Below are 21775 nucleotides of genomic sequence, written 5' to 3'. Positions count from 1 at the left end.
GGACTGACGGGCATCACTGATGAGGCTGCACTGATAATCAGTGCAGATGTCCCCACCATGGAAAGCTGCTCATAAGCTCTCCTTTTCTCGTGTGCTGCCAGCGTGAGAAGAGGAATGCTCTGTAATCAGCTGTGATTGGACACAGCTGATCACATGGTAAAAAGCCTATGTCATAGGCTCTTTACCATGATTGGATCCCGAGGGAAACACCACCAATTGCCCCCTCCCCAGGGGCATGCACGAGTGGCCCATTCTGAAGGACGTCATATGATATCCAACCAGAACAGTAAAGCCCCCACCTGGCTGTCAATCCAATCCGCTATAGGCTGGGCTGGAAGTGGTTAATACCATTTATTTCAAAGAATCTACTTGTATGTGAATACACAAAAAAGCTACATGCCTTATAGTTCTGCTAAGTTACACCGCATAGGTAGGGAAAAGCTACAAGAAAATGGCTGAACTTTTGACTTGAAATGCCTTTTTCATTCAGTAAAACATGCATGAACTTACAATATGTGTAGCCACCAAATTTTTTTTATTTAAATTTTTTTTTTTTTGCAAACACTTCAAAATTGCTAATTAAATGTACAAATTGGTGCTACCTTTTTAGCCATGTTTCATATCATTCATTTACCATCTTGTCTAGTCTCTATCTCAGTATTAGTGGGAGGTGGTGAAGCATTGCACTACCATCTGTAAGGTGGGAAGTGAATCATTTACTTACAGGAAGTTCTCTAATTTTATTTAATGGGAAATGGGTAGGGGACACACTCTGATCTCCCACCCCTCTACCCTGCAGCACCCACCATGCCAGTCCCAGGTCCACCAATGGGTGCATGAAGCCTGGGACATGTGGTGAGGGTACGTGCGGGGGGGGGGGGGGCAATCCAGCAACTGCACAATCACCAGATTAAAAAACTAAATAAAGTAGGCGTATTCCTTCTCAATACTGCCTAATGATCTGTATAACCAATAATATCTAGTTGGCGTGATTTACATGTGTTTCAACACCATACCATAGATCATAAATATCCACATTTGTAAAAAAAATATATGATAGAAAAAACATGATTCAATACCATGCATTAAATAATAAATCAATATCCATATTTGTGAAACAAAAAAAATAAATAAATAAAAAAAAAACAGAAAATGAAAATGTTCACACACAAAAATCTGTGTTCTTGCACTTATTAAACTTCATCCACCATACTTTTATATAAGTGATGCTTTTAACCACTTCAGCCCCGGAAGATTTTACCACCTTTCTGACCAGAGCACTTTTTACAATTTGGCACTGCGTTGTTTTTAACTAACGATTGCGCGGACATGCAATGATGTTCCCAAACGAAATTTGCATCCTTTTTTTCCCCACAAATAGAGCTTTCTTTTGGTGGTATTTGATGGCATCTGCAGTTTATTTTTTGTGCTATAAAAAAAAAGCAACAATTAAAAAAAAACGATATTTAAAAATTAAAAAAAAAAATTTAAAATAAACAAAATTTCTTCATCAGTTTAGGCCAATACATATTCTTCTACATATTTTTAGTAAAAATAATTTTTTTAAAAATTGCAATACGATTATATTTGAGTTATAGCGTCTACAAACTATGGGATAGATTTTCGAAATTTGTATGGCATTTTTTTATACTAGTAATGGCGGTGATCTGCAACATTGCAGCGGACAGATCGGACACTTTTGATAAATTTTTGGGACCATTGACATTTATACAACGATCAGTGCTTTAAAAATGCACTGATTACTGTGTAAATGTCACTGGCAGGGATGAGGTTAACACTAGGCGACGATCAAGGGGTTAAATGTGTGTTTCCTGCAAATGTTTTAATTGTATGGGGATTGGACTGACTGGGGGGGGGGGACATATCGTTGTTCCTTCTTAGTAGGAACAAACAATATGTTTCCTCCCCCCTGACAGAACAGGGTTTTGTGTGTTTACACACACAAATCCCTGTGCTGTCTCTCGTGCACGTGATCACGGGGTGGATCGAACCCGCCGGCCATGTGCATTGGGTCCCCCTGCAGTGCAGCTGCTCTTAAAGAGAACAATGTCCCCTATACATTGTTTTGCCCAGCCGTGCCATTGTGCCAATGTATATTGGCGTGAGCCGGTCGGCAAGCGGTTAACTTTGATACAAAAAGTGCTCCACCACCAATGATGCTACTATTGCACTCAACAGAACTCTAAGGCCCTCTGGACCAGTCACGCGTTATTGTATACCCAAAGACAGCCTGATGACGCAAATCAGCTAAATGCAGGTCGGATTGCTGCTGACTAACCCATGGACTGCGTATGACATCACATCCAATTGCCAGTGGAACAAACGCAGAGGCTTGGTAAGAAGAACGGCGGTGCTGGTTGTACTACATGGAGGATCTTGAGGATTTTAATCAGATATACTGATCGAGCTGGTGCTGATCTGGGCACTCGAATCAGTGTTGCCAACCTACCAGATTGAAATTTACTGGCACTGCCAAGTTTTTACTGGCATTTCACAAAAGTTCCAAAATTAAATTTTTAGGTGCAAATTTTAGTATTTAGGCTACACACAAGTACGCTAGGCAAATAGCAATGTGATTTAAGGTAGATATTAAGGTAAAAAAACATATTTTTGTTATTTTCAACATAATAAGGGTGAATTATCTAGTCCAATCACCTGTCACCAACACTCCCTGCCTCCAACACCCCCTGCCACCATTGCCCCCTGCCTCCAACACCCCCTGCCACCATTGCCCCCTGTCTCCAATCACTCCCTGCCTCCAACACCCCCTACCACCATCGCCCCCTCTCTCCAATCACTCCCTGCCTCCAACACCCCCTACCACCATCACCCCCTGCCTCAATCGCCCCCCTCGGGCTGAATACAGGATCTGCTCGGCAAGCTCTACAACTGGGCGTGCGCAGTTCCAAGCTGGATTGGTCACGGCTATTTTTCACCGACACGTTCCAACTACTACGGGCATTTACGGGCGGGGAAAAAGTGCCAGTTTTTATGGGCTGCCCGTAAAAATACTGACGGTTGGCAACACTGACTCGAATGTGTAAGCATATAGATGTTTTTAATAAAACTGTTGCACGATTACCTTTTCATTTCCTTTTTGGGTGATTGGTGCATATCCATTGAGAGGAGAATATACCTTTTGTATTAAAAAATGCTGATTTGGAGTCTTCATCAGGCTGTCTTTGGGTATCCAATAACGCGTGACTAGTCCAGAGGGCCTTAGGGCTCCGGTGAGTGTAATCGCTTTTTTGTTTCACAAATATGGATATTGATTTATTATTTAATGCATGGTATTGAATCATATGTTTTTTTTTCTTGATATATTATTTCAAAAATGTGGATATTTATGATTTATCGTATGGTGTTGAAACAAATGTAAATCACGGCAACTAGATATTGTTGGTAATACAGATAACTAGGTAGTATTGAGGAGGAATAGCCTCTGCTTTATTTTGTTTTTTATTTAGTGTGTTACACACTTAAAGGGGCAGCTGTCACATATCGAATTCATTTTTAACACAAATTATTTTAAGGGTGGCACCATTTGTATTAACATAAAACAATCACCGGATTGTTTCCTTCTGACAGCCAATTGTCGGCTTGTCCGATTTACACAGATTTGTGTAAAAACCTCCATTTTCCACAGACATATGGCATATGGCAGTTGCGATAGAAGGGTTAAAATAATAAATCAGCCACACAAGGAGTGCATTGTTTTCAGCGAGTTGGCCAGCCCATAGACTTGCATTGTGAGATTTACTGTACATCCCAAAATGAAAAAAAAAAATCATTGGCAGCACTACCGATTCTTTTTAACACATTGCTAATACATTTTGCCTCATCTGCCCATTTTTTAGGGATCACAAGATGTTCAAGCTGTATTTATCAGGTGAGAACCCGTACAGTACAACCCGGAGGTTCTGTTACCATCCAGTGTTCATACTCCGTCCCTGAGAAACAGGGTGAAGATGCAGAGATTGTTTGGGGGGAGACAGGTGGAGAATTCTGCTCATCTAATAGGAAGATATTTACCCCTTCTGGAAATGTTATAGAAAAATATGAAGGAAGAATTTACAGAGAAAAGGATCCTAAGAGAAACTGGACAGAATATATCAAAATTACAGGACTGGAGCCAACAGATGGACCTAGATTTTGCTGCCAACTATACGATAGTAAACATGATTTGCCAATCAGTTGGAATACATATGGGACCCTTCTGCAATTTCCAGGTAAATATTTATTTTGAATTTTTTCCTGACTGGGAAGAGTTTGGTCTTGTAAACTACCGTGCAATTTACATTCTAGCATATAGGAAGGATGTTTATGGGACTTTTAAAGGTGCAATAATACAAAAAAAGTAGAAAAATATAAATTGAATAGATTAAAATTATGAATACAGAAGGTACAAAAATGATCTTATAATATAAACATTAGATAAGAAAAGGGCATTGCAAGGACAGAATAGGAATGAATGGGGTGTCTCCGCTAATGAGCAGGGATTTTTCTGGGTCCCTTGGCCTGCTGGGAGAACCTATTTGTTTAGGTGGAGTTAGGTGGTCGGGGTTCTGTGGCACCTAGACAGCTATCTGGGTGGACATGTGTCGTGTTGACCTGGGCTGCTAGGCCAGAGACCTGAGGCCTATTCTGGGAACATCTGGGTGCTAGACTATCTGAGGGCCTATCCAGAAGCAAGAGAGCAGCGTAGGGTTGGGACTGCCAGAAGTGATGATTCTGCTGGCTGGAGAAAGTGTCATGGTCAGAGGTAGAGGGAAAGCTGTCGCCACTAAAGGACCATCCACCTTGTTACCAGGGACCACTGAGTAGCTGAAGCAAGTATTTGAGCAGTATTCTAACCAACCAGGGACGGTGAAGAATTGGGAAACTTCAGCAGATGTCAAGCCAGGGACTCAGCCAGTGGAGGTGACGCTTGCTGAGCATTGTGTGCCAAGCCAGGGACCAAGCAGGCCAGTGGGGTGAAGCTTGAAGAGTGTCTGAGTGCCAATCTAGGGACCCAGCAGGGACACGAGGGTGACGCTTGAGGAAGATACTCAGTGAAAATATTGAAAGAGCTCAAGGGATCCAGTGGCAGTGGATCAGCAGGTCTAAGTGATAGGCTGGGAACTTAGTTCTGGGAAGATCTAAAAAGGTGATTGTGGAGGAAGTGAAAGAGTTCTTTACAACTTTTGTTAGAAACTGTTCAAGATTGTTGCCATAGGAGACAGTGTTTCTACACATGCAGACTTGGTGTCTGGCTGGATGCCTTTCCCTGCATGGCTGTTTATCTATAGTCTAAAGTCTCAGAGTCTGCAGATTTGAACTTGGCTGCAAACACACAGGGGGTCTATAAAAATGTGTTGTCTGAATGTCTCAGCATTCACAAAAAAGTCACAAATGATCCCTGTATTGTTTGTAAATATGTATGAAATGTCGGTTTCCATTTGTTGCCCTGGGTAAATATAATATCACCTAGCTTTCGATCCTAAGTGAAAAAAGCCTAAAGACCATTCGACCAATAGAGAAAATTGCCTAACACTATAGGCTAAGAATATCTGTACAGAAGGAGAAATAATATGGGAAATACCTCTGTAAAGTTTATGGAGATTTCTGAGCTCACCACCGACAGTGTAATGAATCAGATGCTGTGGAGAGGGAACTGTTATACAGAAATTATACATGGAGAGGGACACCTGTGGACAGCATCGCTTCTCATCTGCAGCGGACCGGAGGCTGTTCCAGGTCCTCCAGCGACGCCTGCACTTCAAGATTCGGGTAAGCCATGGCGGGGTGTGACAGAGGTCAGATGCCATTCCCAGAGACAGGATCCAGAGGAAGTTCCTGAAAGAGCCTTCATCATCACTAACATCACTGCCAGCAGCTTCTGTAACCTGTGTGGTGAGTGGGCATTTGCCCATTTAGTTCTTTAAGACACTGAATTTAGACAACACCTATTCCACCAAGATTTCTGGTGCTACTGGAAGCCAGCTTATTCACTCCATTGAACACTATATGCAAACAGCTGTGCTTTATTTACGTCCTTATCATTTGTAACCTTACTGCATACAAGCCATATAGGAAGAGTTTGAATTAAGCATAGATAAACTACAGATCAACTCAATTTGCTCTACCTTACCATTAACCTCTTTGGTGGTATGATTATTTCAGATTTTAGGTGCTGAAAGTGGTACCATTATTTTGCATGAAAATTTGGCATTTTATATTGTAGTCTTGTAATTCTTAGCCCTTGTACACACGGTCGGACATTCCGACGGAAAATGTCAGATCGGACCGTGTTGTTGGATAATCCGATTGTGTGTGGGCTCCGTCGGACTGTTTCCGTTGGAATATCCGACGGACAAAGTTTTAGAGCTGGGCTGTAAAACTTTCCGACGACATGATCCGATCGGACTTTGTCCGATTGTGTGTAGAGAATTCCGATCGGACAAAGTGCCACGCATGCTCAGATCAAATTCCTAGACCAAAGCTATTGGCTACTAGCCTGAACGTAGTCCCGTCGTAACGAAATAACGTCATCACGTTACGTACGATCGGGTTTTCTGACAACTTTGTCCGACGGTGTGAATGCAACACAAGTTTCAGAAAATCTGTTGGAAAAAATCCGACTGATTTTGTTGTTGGAATGTCCGACCATATGTACAAGGGCTTAGGAATAACTCACTTAAATCTGTCCAAACCAGAGTGTAGCAGACATCCCAGGTATGATAAAGTTTGAAGAATTAAATCATAAATTATAATATAATAAATAACTATAAATAATTACACCAAATAATAATATAATAATAATAAAAATGATTCAATAATGTAATCAAATCAAAAACACTGAAATTTGCTCAGTTGCAAAAATGTCACTGTCACTGGCCATCCAGCACAGGTAGTCCAAAGACCGGTGTAATCCTCTCCGTCTTCACCCTCTCACGGGTTGGAAGAACCTATGCAGCTTGGGCGAACCCGCCTCACTTTGCATTGATACATGTCCCCTGGGGCAGGACCCAGGTCCCCAAACACTTTTTAGGACAGTAACTTGCATATTAGCCTTTAAAATTAGCACTTTAGATTTTGAACGTTGGAGTCCCATAGACTTTAATAGGGTTCTAAAGTTCACACGAAGTATGCTATATACTAGCTCCGTCGAATCTTCTTTATACATTTGACAGACACGATAAGCCTTCAAAGACAGATTCGACCGTAATTCTTGTGGATTTTTGGACGAATGCAATTTTTGAACGAAAAACAAAATAAATAAAAGCGAATTTCGGGAGTAACTAAATAAATACATTTTTCGGAACGAAAACGAAATTCCGAAATGAAATATTTTATTCTGCACATGTCTACTGAGACCTCCACAACTCCCATGTTGCCTGCTCAATATCAGTCCTTCCGAGATGTTTTCTGCAAAAAGTCCGCTGATCGCCTTCCTCCTCACAGAGACTTTGACTGCTCCATTGAGCTTTTACCTGGGACCTCTCCTCCCCGAGGCCGAGTCTACCCTCTATCTATCCCCGAGACACAAGCCATGTCTGAGTACATTTGGGAAAACCTGCAAAAGGGTTTCATCAGGAAATCTAACTCACCTGCCGGAGCCGGGTTCTTCTTTGTAGCGAAAAAAGATGGTTCACTCCGTCCATGCATCGACTACAGGGGTCTTAGCGCCATCACCGTGAAGAACCGATACCCTCTTCCTTTAATTTCAGAACTCTTTGACAGACTGCGAGGTTCTCATGTTTTTACTAAATTGGATCTTAGAGGGGCCTACAATTTACCAGGGATGGACATTATGAGTATCTTGTGATGCTCTTTGGCTTATGCAATGCCCCAGCGGTCTTCCAAAATTTTGTTAACGAGATCTTTCACAACCTTCTGTATGTCTGTGTTATTGTATATCAAGATGAAATTCTTATTTTCTCACCAGACTTACCTACCCATCGTCTTCATGTAAAAACTGTGCTACAGCGTCTACAGGACAATTGTTTATATGCAAAATTGGAGAAATGTCTATTTGAACAAACACAAGTTCCATTTCTGGGCTATATAATCTCATCACAAGGCCTCCTCATGAACCCAGCCAAACTTCGGGCCATCTCTGGTCTTAAAGCCACCCAACGCTTTTTGGGCTTCACCAATTACTATCACCAATTCATTCATAACTACTCCACCTTGGTGGCCCCTATTACATCTCTCACTCGCAAAGGTGTCAATGCTCGGCTCTGGTCTCCTGAAGCCTTCCTCTCTGCCCCTATTCTTCTATGCCCGGACATCGGTGCCGTCCTACTCCAAGCTCAGCAGGGCAAGTCTCAACCTTGCGGATTCTTTTCCAAGAAGTTTTCTGATGCAGAGAAGAACTATACCATTGGGGACCGTGAGCTACTCACTATTAAACTAGCTTTTCAACAATGGTGGCATCTTCTAGAGGGTTCTCCCCATTGTATTACCATCTATACTGATCATAAAAATCTGCAGTATTTACAATCTGCAAAACGCTTGAACCCACGTCAAGCTCGCTGGGCACTCTTTTTTGCCCGCTTCAATTTTAACATTACTTTCCATCCAGGTGCCAAGAACCTTCGAGCCGATGCCTTGTCCAGGTCGTTTGATGTCAATGATTCTGAGAATCACCTAGATCCTGGTCCCATCATCCCTCCGCATCGGATTCTAGCCACTACTCAGCTCCAGTCTACGCAGCCTCCTCCTGGTAAAACTTTTGTAGCTCCTGCACTTCGTCCCAAACTCCTTGCTTGGGCACATGACTCCAAGTTCTCTGGACATCCTGACATACCTCGTACTTGTGATCTTCTTCAGCGTCATTATTGGTGGCCTTCTCTTCGTAAGGATGTCAAGGAATACATTCATGCTTGTACGGTTTGTGTGCTATCCAAATCTTCTACGTCTGCCTCTGCTGGGTTGCTTTTGCCCTTACCAGTGCCCAATGTACCTTGGCGTTGTATTGCCATGGATTTTATCTCAGATCTGCCTCCCTCAACAGGTTCTACAGTCATCTGGGTAGTGGTGGATCGGTTCTCCAAAATGTGTCACTTGATTCCTCTCCCAGGCCTACCTTCTGCTCCCAGTCTTGCCACAACTTTCATTAAAGAGATCTTTCATCTTCATGGGATGTCTTCACATATCTTCTCTGACAGAGGAGTTCAATTTACTGCTCGGTTTTGGAGAGAATTTGCCAGCTCCTTTGGGATTAAATTGGGTTTTTCATCTGCCTTTCATCCCCAGTCCAATGGGAAAACGGAACGTGTCAATCAAAATGTAGAATGTTTTCTCCGTGCCTTCATCTCAGCCCACCAAGATGACTGGGTGGACCTTTTGCTCTGGGCAGAGTTTGCCTTAAACCATCACGCCAATGCCAGTTCTGGAAAATCTCCTTTCTTCACAGTTTTTGGGCAGCATCCATCTGTTCCCTTTTCTGTTCTAATTTCTCCTGTTGTACCAGCAGCAGCTGAGACCCAAAGGTCCTTCAACTCAATCTGGAAAGAAGTCTCTGGGAATCTTCATCTAGGCATAAAAAGGCGGCAGATCGTCATCGCCGTCCGGCTCCTAAGTTCCTGCCTGGCGATAGAGTTTGGCTCTCTACCAAGCACATCCGACTCCTGGTACCCTCAATGAAATTTGCCCCTCCAGTTGCTTTCAAGCTCCGTCTACCCTCTCACCTCAGGATACCCAACACCTTCCATGTCTCCCTGCTCAGGCCACTGGTTCTCAATCTGGAGGAGAGGTCTTGGGTTCCTGCTACCGATGTCTTCGCCCCACGTTTGGTGACCAGATTCCATCAGAAATTTCCCTCCAATCCAGCCCCCAGATGTGTAGGGGGACCTCGTAAGAAGGGGGGTACTTCACAGATCAGCTGCGGAGCTGATCTGTGTCTCACCTTTACTGCAGTAAGTCGGCTGGCATCTCTTGTTCAACTAGCTGGTGTTCAGCTCGGTGCATTCTGCAGCTATGGGTGTCGCCACCCATCACCTGTTTCCTAATATATGTTTCCTTCCTGCTACTTCCTGTCCAGCCCCTCATGTGCTTCTCTATGTAAATCCCTTTCTAACCAGCCACTATTGCTCAAGCAACATTTGTTTCTGAGCTCCCTTGTGTAACCTGTTTTACCTGACCTCTCGTGAACTGATCTCTTGTGTACCGACACGGCTTGTTCTGATTACGTTGTCTGCAGCCCGCCCTGACCTTGGCTCACTGTCCGGCTCTCCTTCGCTTAATTCATCCATCCATCCTTGTCTAACAGTGTCTTCTGGTACTTCCCTAGTGAACAGGGTGAACCGGGGGGTCGTGACCTGGGGTCAGCACGCAGCTAAGCCCAAACCTTTGTGAGAAGGTCCCTGGCGGAACATCGGCTGACTCTTCTGATTCCACTCCCTGGGGGATCCCGTGTCAACTGCTCGCCTGTGGGCTCACTGTAAGTAGTACCATGACACAGGGCACTGGAGAAACCACTAGGGACAAAGGGGATGTGAAAAAATTATATACAGCAATGTAATCTGTAAGATTACATTATACTGTATGTAATGTGTGTGTTTCACTTTTTGAATTTGGCACTGTTCTCTATCCCCGTGCGTAGCAACGCTCGCAGGGAATGGAGCCCGGCAATGTGTTACATTGAGCAGAAGACGAGCCACTCGCAGTCCAGGGGATCCAGGGGATAAGGTAAGTAAGCTCATCCTGGATCCAGTGATGCGTTTCCGAGTCTGGCTCGGGGTTACTGCTAATGGTACTGAATTTTCACACCGAGCCAGAATCGGGGTGACCCCCCAGCCAGGGGAGTGAAGGAATACCTTATTCATAATACTTTAAAGATAGCTGAAGATTTACTGGATTCTAAGGAGTAACATTCAAACCCTTTTTATTCTCTCTTTATTTGCTCAAGTAACTAAAGTTGTTTTAGCACAAAGAAAATGCTCTCACTTGATCTGGAACTCTTTTTAAAGGAGCCAGCCACTATAAACACAATCGTTTGAATAGTGTTTGTCATGTTGTATTGATGTTAATGACCTGTGGGTTGAGGAAACAGAGGGGAGTGAATCTGACATAAGACTTAGGCCGCGTACACACGCGCGGACTGTTCGCCCAACCTTGTCCGCTGAACAGTGTTTGGGCGGACAGTCCGCTCGTGTGTGGGGCTTCAGCGGACAGTTTCAGCGGACAGTTGGCCGAACAAGGTCTTACGGAAATTCCGAAAAACTGTCCGCTGAAACCTTGTTTCAGCGGACTGTTCGCTCGTGTGTAGGCTTGTTCGGCCAACTAAGTCTCGCGCATGCTCAGAAAGGATTTCCACGTCGGAAGGTTGCATTGCAGTGTATAGGACGTCGTATTTTTCGTCCCGTCGTACGTGCCGTTCACGTCATCGCGCACGGTTTCAGCAAACTGTTCGTCCGTCGTGTGTGGCCATGTCCGTCCATGCTAAGTTTGAGCGGACTGTTCGCTCAAACTGTTGGACGGACAAAGTTGGGCCAACAGTCCGCGCGTGTGTACGCGGCCTTAGAGTGTCAGTTCCCTACCTTTCTGTCTACCTGTTCACATAGGTTAATGTGACAGGGATAATGTCTAAATGAATTTGGATTACTGTATACTTTGTATTTCTCCTTAGTACTGAAAGGTCTTAAATGACCAAATAGCAAATAATAAAGTGTGTTATAGTGTTCAGACAAGAATACCTCTATGATTTACAGTGTTATGCATCTGTATGTGCTTTTTTGCTACAGTAAACAAACTTGAACTGTTTCACTGGTATCGTGTACATTTCTCATTGTTGGTGACAGTCGGTAAAAATTACTGAACCCAGGGTGTCAGGGAAATCTTGTTACATTGCATTCCTTTTTTGCATCTGGATCTGTGATTTTTAATACAAAATGATGCCTCTATTCCGAAACCTAGATAAGCCACTACAGGAGAAAGGAACTGGGTATTATTACCTCATAGAATTGTGGAATGGAAGCGTTCAAACACTGAAGGGTTATCAAAAGGCAGTGCAATATCTATGTTGGGCTCAAGCTTGCCAACTATGCCAGAATTGCTCACATTTGCCATTTTTCACAGCAAACATAAACCAAATATTTCCTTCTTCAGGGCAACTACAGGTAAATTCCTCTTGCTTCAGTAGACCTATTTCAATCCTCAATAGCTCAGCTCCGGCTGGGCAAAGCCCAGGGCAGCGTTGCACTAAATATTTATAATTTTCCCCAGCTTACACAACTGAGCCAACACCTCAGTAATCGGCTATAGAGAATATATATTCATAACTCGTAAGCAATTAATCTGAGTTTAGGAATCATTCCAACCCACTAATAGATAAGAGACGTGCCCCAGATGGCTACAGACTGGTTGTATCCAACAAACACAAAGCAAACTAGGGACACCATTGCCTAAAGAGACCCAACATAAAATTGCAGGAAAAAGCACAAAAAAGTAAATATTTAAAAATGTTTACTTGCAATGTTTCTCTTTTTAGATATGATTTTTTTTTTATTATTGCATAGTGCCTCTATACTTGCTTGAAAATGGTTCTTTAAAATGAATAGCCTACCTTTCAGGTAGGGTCATAACCTTCTCTTTAAAAATAAAGATTTAAAGTTACATTAAAGGCTTTTTCTTTCTTTTTTTGTAACAAACCTGTCAAACTTACCTGTTCTGTGTAGTGGTTTTGCAGAGCAGCCCCAATCCTCCTCTTCTCGGGTCCTTTGCCGGCGCTCCTGACTTTTCCTCTTCAGCCAGTGTCCCCAATAACAAGCTGCTTTCTCTGGGGGCACTGGTGTGTGTTTGCTCACTCCCTAGCACCTCTCTATGCATCCATAAGACACATGGAGCCCCAGCTCAGCCCCACTTCCCACTCTCTCCTCATTGACTCAGTGGCTGTGATTGACAGTACCAGGAACCAATAGCTTCCCCTGCTGTCTCAGCCACTGAGAAATGAAAGTTCCAGGAGAAGCTCAAATGTTGTTCACATCACTGAATTGAGAGGGAACCCAGGTGAGTATGGTGGGGGGGGGGGGGGGGGTGGGGAGGCTGCTGCATACATTTTTTTTTTACCTTCAGGCATAGAACGCCTGAAGATAAAAGCCTTGAGCTTTTAAAACCACTTTAAGCCCCTGTACACACGGTCGGAGATTTCCACAACCAAATCCGTCGGATTTTGCCCGTCGGATCTTGTCCGAAACCGTTGCATACACACGGTCGGGCCAAGTTGGCAAAAAATCCGATCTTTCAGAAAGTGATGACATAATTTTGTTACGATGGGACTACGTTCAGGCTAGTAGCCAATAGCTTTGATGTAGGAATTTGATCTGAGCATGCGTGGCACTTGGTCCGATGAAAATGCTCTACACATGATCAGATTAGGTCCGTCCGGACCAGTTGATCGGGAAATATTTCCAACATGTTGGAAAATTGGGTCGGACGGAGATTCGGACAGAATCAGTCCGATGCATACCACACACAGTCGGATTATCCGACGACACGGTCCGATAAGACGCAATCCGACAGATTATCCGACCGTGTGCACAAGGGCTAACAGAGTAAATCCATGTTTCAGTATTCAGCTTTTCTGATGCAAGAAAAAAACCAACAAACTGTTTCTTTTTAGACACTCTCCAGCTGAAAATTGTTACAGCTAAATAGTGCAGATGGGAGTGGTTCTTGCTCATTTGTGTGTGTACATTTTAGAATGAGCTATTGAGCTCTGTCAACATTCGTTCTTTCTCCCCTCTAACCAGTTTTCTTTGTTTACATACAGAATACGTTACTCAGCTGGATGAAGTGATGGCTGTTTCAGGTGAAGAGGTCACCATCCCATGTTATTACACCAAGGACACCTCAACTCTTCAATACGTCAGCTGGAATACTGTAGACAGTGCAAATAATGAATGTCCTTATTCACAGCCAATACTTGTGCTTAATTTAATACATCAACAGAGCCGGTACCCTCTGGTCAATTTCACTCAAGACATCTCACTACGTATTCGTCATATTGATATAAATAATCACCAAAGCTATTGCTGTGTTGTGTCTACAGCACATATAACGCTGACAAGCAAACAATTTACAAGGCTGATTGTTGCAGGTAAGCATATCACACCTATGCTAAGAAACAGAAATGTAGAGAATGCTTCACTGACTACTCCAACACTCAGACATTTCTAGCGGTCTTGCTGTTATGCTGAACCATTGGCTTCAGTATTTTCTGAGCGTAATGGATAATAAAGTTGGCAGTGCCTCCACCTAGGACAGGGTCTATGAGAAGTGAAAGGGCTCCCTTCCTGGGAAGTTATTTAGCATTTTAATCAAAATAATTGGAAGCAGATGAACCATTGGTCTGTCAGCGTGGACCAAAGGGTGAGTAAGCATTTGACACAGTTCCCCATAAACGTTTACTGTACAAAATATGGTCCGTTGGCATGTACCATAGGGTGAGTACCTGGATTGAAAACTGGCTACTGGCGAGTTCAGAAGGTGGTGATAAATGGGGAGTACTCGGAATGGTCAGGGGTGGGTAGTGGGGTGCATCAGGGTTCTGTGCTGGGACCAATCCTATTTGATCTGTTAATAAACGACCTGCAGGATGGGGTAAACAGTTCAATCTCTGTATTTGCAGATGATACTAAGCTAAGCAGGGCAATAACGTCTCTGCAGGATGTGGAAACCTTGCAAGAAGATCCCAAAAAATGTATGGGGTTGGCAACTACATGGCAAATGAGGTTTAATGTTGAAAAATCTAAAATAATGCATTTGGATGCCAAAAATATGAATGCAATCTACTCACTAGGGGGAGAACCTCTGGGGGAATCTAGGATGGAAAAGGACCTGGGTGTCCTAGTAGATGATAGGCTCAGCAATGGCATGCAACACCAAGCTGCTGCTAACAAAGCAAACAGAATATTAGCATGAATTAAAAAGGGGATTAACTCCAGAGATAAAACAATAATTTTACCATTCTACAAGACTCTGGTCCGGCCGCACCTGGAGTTTGCTGTCCAGTTCTGGGCACAGGTCCTCAGGAAGGATGTACTGGAACTGGAGAGAGTCCAGAGAAGTGCAACAAAACTGATAAAGGGACTGGAGGACCTCAGCTATGGGGAAAGACTGCAAGCATTGAACTTATTCTCTCTAGAGAAGAGACACTTGAGAGGGGATATGATTTCATGTACAAATACCATACTGGTGAACCCACAATAGGGATAAAACTTTTCGGCACAAGGGAATTTAATAAGACATGTGGCCAACAATCACTAAGATTAGAAAATAAGTGGTTTAACCTTAAACTGTGTAGAGAGTTCTTTACTGTAAGAGCAGCGAAGACGTGGAATTCTCTTCCACAAGCATTGGCTTCAGCGGGGAGCATTGATATTTAAAAAAAACTATTAGATGGGCACCTGAACGACCACAACATACAGGGATATACACTGTAATACTGACATAATTACACACATAGGTTGGACTTGATGGACTTGTGTCTTTTTTCAACCTCAACAACTAGGTAAGTATGCAACTATTACAATCAACACATAACTCCAATCATAAACATATAAAATGCACACTGGTTTGGAAATAATACAAGCTTCATATAAGAAAAAATTATTAACAGTGCCTACATCCAATGTACAAATAGGTATTATCAGCAAGGGCCCGACAGGAGTTCTGGTAGAATTGTGCACATATACCTGGAAGTACAGTATATACAGTTATTATAAGAAATACCTCCAGATGAATGTTGCAGCAAAGTCTCATTGCAGGGGCCCCTGAGGATGATGCAGCACCTGTTTTTGTGTCAGAGAACTGAAGGCAAGATCTGTGGTGATGGGGAGACCCTCCAGCTGTTACCCAACCAGCCTGGAATGCAGTCCTAGTTATCTGGCTCTGTGCATATGAGATAGAAATAGGACAAGAGGTACTTTTTCAGGAGGATTCAACAATACACTCAAAAAACTATGAACAGCTGTAGTCAAACTATTAGAACATAGTAATACATTGCACCAGCACTAGCGCATGTTCCGTGTAGTGTGCATTAATGATCCAAAATTGCTAGGAGCCAGGGAAAAAAGTTTTTGGGCAAAAATTATTTTGCATATCTTTTTCTGCCAAAAAGTTTATTTGGGATAGTAATTGAACTTACAGATTTATTGCTCCCTTAAAACCATGTAAATGCAGAATGATCTGCTAGGAAAACTATAAATAACTCTACTTTAAATTATGAGAATGAATCTCTTTACAGTGCCTGCCACTACTGCGGTCACTTAAGGGTCTGGTTTTAAAGCACATTTTCCATTTGTTAATACTTGTTATTAATAAGAAAATATTTAAATATTCACAGCCTGGCCACACTTCTATTTAAAAGGATAGGTTCACTTTTTGAAAAAAATTGCACCAGTGATCACCAGATCGCTAATGCCATACAGTCATCAAGCAGATCTGCCAGTGTATCCCTCTACATCCCGTTGAATTACTAGGTAATAAAACTGCAAAAAACGAATTCTGAAAAAACGTTCCATAATATAAAGTCCACATGCAACGCTATAATCCCTTCACCAGTTTTCAGTATGTATAGGGAAGCACACCACGTGAGAATCAAATCTGCTTACCAGATGTCAGCAAGTGATAGGAATTGATTAATAGCTTCCCAGGGGATCACATCTGAACTCGTCAATCACCAGTAAGTAGATAGTTAAATACCAAAGCTTGCATCCATTCACTTGTCCGAGGCAACAACAAAGCAGTAAACTTCCAGCAGTCAGTGGGCGTCTCACCCAATCAAGGGGGTATCATCACCAAATGGAAATAAAGCAGCATATAGTGAAGCTCGTCTCACTTGTGAAAGGATTTATTGTAGCAACTTACATGTACAGTCAATAAGAACGATCATCATAAAACAAAACAGCCACGGCATTCAGCGTTCTTGTGTCTCATAGCCAGCCTGACATGTTTCATCCCGGTGGATATCATCAGAGGCGGTTCCATTACAGCCAGCCTGACATGTTTCATCTCAGTGGATATCATCAGAGGCGGTTCTATAATAGCTTACATGATTAGTTGGGTTTAGATCCAATTTAAAAGTGCAGGTACCCTGTTCTATTCTGTAATATATAGACACAAACAGCAAGTTATGAGTGCACAAGACCACACAGCAGTTATAGACTAGATCCTGTTACATAAAACATTCATGTATTGGCATTTTTCTTCTATTTGTTCTTCCAGATTACCAAGCGTCTTGGAATCAGCCAACTAAAGAAATCTCAGTACAAGAAAATCGTTCAGTGATCCTTACCTGCTCCTACACCCTTCCTAGTGATCGGTATACAGAGAGAGATGTTGTGCAGGTCAATGTATACTGGAGAGTGGGGAATATAACCGGACCATACGCCTACCACCCCTACCGGGAAATGGTTCATTCTACATATAGACATCGGACATACATAACAGGGATGACTAATCTAATGATAGTGGATGTGACTAAGGCAGACAACACTTCATTTCACTGCTTTGTAGTGCTCAAACTGTGTGCAGGTGACCGTTACAAAAATGAAATTCAGTATGAAGGAGGAACCAGATTAACCGTTAATGGTAAAGTTAAGGGACTCCTAGCTCCATATTTATAATTTCATTGTATGTCTGGTGCCAGGAGTTAGGGATCACTGTACAAAGAATTTCCTTTGATATTACTTTTAAGTGTTTACACACCAGGCATATAAACTTTTACAGGCACCTTTAAAGTGGTTGCAACCCTAAAAAAAAATTGATCCTGTTCCTTTAATGAATTACAGTATAGTACTTGTGGCTTGTGGCTTTGGCTCTTTATATCATCTAAAATACCCGATTCTGCCCTTCCCTCTGTAAACTGATCACTGTTTATCGTGGCTGCTGAGTCCTGACACCGTGGTCAGTTTACATGCCTCCATCATCTGCAGCTCTCCTCTGTCTCCTCTCCACGGTCCTCTTTCCCATCCCTGCCTGTCTGCTCCCCTCCCCTCCTGCTGCTAGCATGACGAAGTCTTATTGCTACAATCTTCTTTGTTATAGTAAATTATGTGCCCAGTGTATGTGTTTATTAAAAAATAAGCGCCTCTCCGTGCTCACATGACTCCTCTCCTCCCCCCCTCTGCCCCCTCTCCTCCCCCCCCCTCCTGGCTGACGTCAGCGGGGGATTCTCAGCCCCCCCCCCCCCGTACTTATCAGACCAGGAGAGGAGAGCGGCGAGCAGTCACCTGAGCACCGACGGCGATATGAAATTAGGTATACAGCGGCTAACCTATTTCACTTTAAGGTGGAACTTTAGTCAGAAAATTAAGTCCTGTTAGATCACTTCAGGCTAGCGCCTTTTGCAGGTATAGCTGTGTAAAATGTTAAAAATAAGTGCCTATACTGTTTAAAATCTGGTAACACAGTGGGGTTGATTTACTAAACTGGAGAGTGCAATATCTGCATAGAAACCAATCAGCTTCCAGGAGTTTTTGTCAAAGCCTAATTGCACAAGCTGAAGTTAGAAGCTGATTGGTTACCATGCACAGCTGCACCAGATTTTGCACTCTCCAGTTTTAGTAAATCAGCTCCAATGTCTCACTCTGCTCTGCATGTGGTCGGTTGATCCATATTTTTTGGTACCGTGCTGAAAATGAAAGCCACCAGAGGCTGATCTCCTGATAGCCTATAGATTTACTGCTTTTCAGGGGCTCTGGGCTTCATGTGATTTCGATTTAGTGGGAATCTAAGAGACTTGGTTTGACAGCTCTCATTATTGGCTGGCAACCATTCAGGGGTATTCCCTATATCGCAGAGATAAGAAGGGTAAAAATGGAGATGGGTATGCCTGTATATCATGAATGTGAGGGACAATATCACTAATGGAGCTAGGGAGGAGGCTGAATCCTTATGGCTTGAGCTCTAAAGGGAGGAAACTAAGGGGAAAGTAATACTGAGTGTATGCTATAGGCCCCCTAACCAGAGGGAGAAGGTGGAGTCAGACCTCCTATCACAGCGTGGAATGCCCGCAAGGATGGGAAATGTCATTATAATGGTGGATTTTAATTATCCAGATATAGACTGGACAGAAGGAACCACGCATTTGTCTAAAACTCACCATTTCCTAAATGTCTTGCAGAATAATTTCATGGGTCAAATGGTGAATGCCCCAAGAAATTATGTGTTACTAAACCTACTGAATACTAACAATACAGACCTGATTGTGTATGTAAAAATACAGGGAAACTTAGGAAACAGCAGTCACAGGTCAATACGTTTCAGTAAAAATCACAGAAAAAGGAAACACAAGGGTGATACAAACACACCAAATTTCAAAAGACCCAACTTCCCTAAATTGTGCTCTTTTGCTAGATGATGTTGAATGGGATAATATTCTAGGAACAAAGAATGTGGATGAAAAATGGGAGTGCTTTAACCTCCCTGGCGGTATGAATATGTCAGATTTTTTATGCTGAAAGAGGTACATTGTTTAGCATGGAAATTTGGCATTTTATATTGTAGGCCTGTAATTCTTAACTCACTTAATATAATAATAATAAAAATTATTCAATAATGTAATCAAATCAAAAACACTGAAATTTGCTCAGTTGCAGAATTGTTGCTGTCATTACTTTCAGTATTTGATAATGAATTTCACCACAAATCATTATTGCTCAGTTCTGCAAGTGATTCTAATTTATTATCACTGTTTTCTAGCTGGTCTAAAAGCACTTTTGACGTAAATGGACACTTTTAGGGTGCTATGGACAATCTGCAGTTTTCAGGCAGAAAGAACCATAGTTATAATATAAAACTGGATACAGGACACTGGACAAACCATTAGGGACAAAGGGGATGTGAAACTATTTGATACAGTACTGTAATCTGTAAGATTACAGTGTGCTGTATGCGTAATGTGTTTTTTCACTTTTTGAATTTGACACCGAGCTCCGTCCCCACGCACGCTCAGGGAATGAAGCTTGGCACTGTAAATTGAGTGGAGACATGGCTCGCAGACACAGCAGGGTGGCATCACAGGATCCAGGGGACAAGTAAGTAAGAGCTGTACATGGGTTACCGCTTTTGGTACTAAAAATTCACCCCGAGCCACACTCGGAATTAGCGCTAAGGAGGTTAAGAGCATACTAAATAAAGGTATTGGCCAGTGCATTCCAAAGGAAAACAAAGTTTAAAAAAAACTAAAATGAATCTTGGGTTGCTAAACTTCAATGTAAAAATGCATATAAAAGCAAAAGAACAGGCCTTCAAAAAATATGAGGCTGAAGGGACATTGTCAGCAATTCAACACTACAATGAATGCAATAAGGAATGTAAGAGCCCATCAGGGAGGCTAAGATAGAACACAAAAGGCACATAGCGGAGGAGAGTAAAAATAAAAAATTCTTATTGAGGAGGCGATTCGAACGTCGCCTTTGACCAAGGAATAGGTCAATTTGATTGACAGCAGCACGAGGCAATGACTGGGCTGCTATCAGTCTATCCAATGAAGTGTCAAGAAGCCCAGGCAGAGAGACACGGGACTTTCCAGGGCTCAGGTAAGTAAAATGGGGGGGCTAGTAATCATCAGATGTTTTTTCACCTTAATGCATAGGATGCATTAAGGTGAAAAAACATGAACCTTTACAACCCCTTTAAGTTTATTGGTGACTTGATTTTTCGACAATTTTAAGCGACAAACAGGTTAACTTTTTGTTTGTCTTTTTCTCTTTGTCAGATACATCTACCATGGAAACACAGAGGACTAATAATGGAAATCTCACCTTCCGTGACCTCATGATCATTATTGTTGTCTCTTCAGTGACTTTGCTGGTTACTCTCATAGTGATCTTAATCATTTTAAAGATAAAAGGTGGGAATGCTCCATATTACGTTTCAAGAAAATTTAGACTTTTCAAAATTAAGCCGATATAAAATATAATTCTGCCAAACCTAAACCACACACACACCCATACAGTGTCTAGTGCGAAACTTGGTGGCCCATTTTTTGGCTGCTGGCAAGTAATTGCACTGGGGGAGATTTACTAAAACCGGACAGTGCAGTGTATAGAAAGCTTTTATTGTCAAAGCTTAAAGGGGTTGCAAACCCTTAGAGCCAGTTCACACAGGGGCAACACGACTTCCAGCGCGACTTTGGGAGGCAACTTGGACATGACTTGAGTATGAATCACAGCGCAACTTGAGGCAATTTACAAGGCAACTTGAAGTTGCCTCCAGGACAGGGGACTTTGCCAGTGGCCAATCACATAATTATCAGCTCTGTGGGAGGGAGGGGTTTGCCTAGAAAACTATTTTTACTTCCTGGAAAGTTGCTTCAGTTAAGACAGGGGATCCGACTTGGAGGCAACTTACATTGAAATCAATGGGTACAAATCACCTAGAAGTCGGATTGAAGTCGTACAGGAACCTTTTCTGAAGTCGAATCAACTTCAGTAGTGTACATTAAGATGGCTCCATTCACTTCCATTGATTTTCTCAACCGCACGACCTGGGGCGACTTGAAGTCGGATCCTAGGTCGCCCCTGTGTGAACCGGCTCTTACACACCCCTTGTACCTACAATAAGGCTTACCTGTAGGTACTGGAAATATCTCCTAAACATAATCGGTTTAGGAGAGAGATATTCACCATATACGTTTCCGCCAACATCATCGGTGCATGCGCACTGAAGAAAGGGCACGATTGTGCTGTTTCTATAGTGCCCATGCCCGTCGGCTCCCATGTGCATGCGAGAGAGTGACATCACGCCACTCCGGCCAGTAACA

General features: G+C 42.7%; 1 protein-coding gene across 1 annotated transcript in view; it reads left to right on the top strand.

Moving 5' to 3' along the window:
- Window positions 1–21775, top strand: part of LOC143963816 (uncharacterized) — a 43663-nt gene that overhangs the window by 9859 nt on the left and 12029 nt on the right. Inside the window, exons 2-5 of the mRNA XM_077473546.1 lie at window positions 3879–4250; window positions 13778–14104; window positions 17233–17598; window positions 20729–20863. Coding sequence (XP_077329672.1) covers window positions 3879–4250; window positions 13778–14104; window positions 17233–17598; window positions 20729–20863 — 1200 coding nt within the window. The remainder of the gene's footprint in view (window positions 1–3878; window positions 4251–13777; window positions 14105–17232; window positions 17599–20728; window positions 20864–21775) is intronic.

This window comes from Lithobates pipiens, unplaced genomic scaffold, assembly GCF_037356315.1.
Source record: "Lithobates pipiens isolate NorthernLeopardFrog02 unplaced genomic scaffold, aLitPip1_a1.2 Scaffold_8, whole genome shotgun sequence".
NCBI lineage: Eukaryota > Metazoa > Chordata > Amphibia > Anura > Ranidae > Lithobates > Lithobates pipiens.
This window is presented reverse-complemented; position numbering and strand designations above follow the sequence as displayed.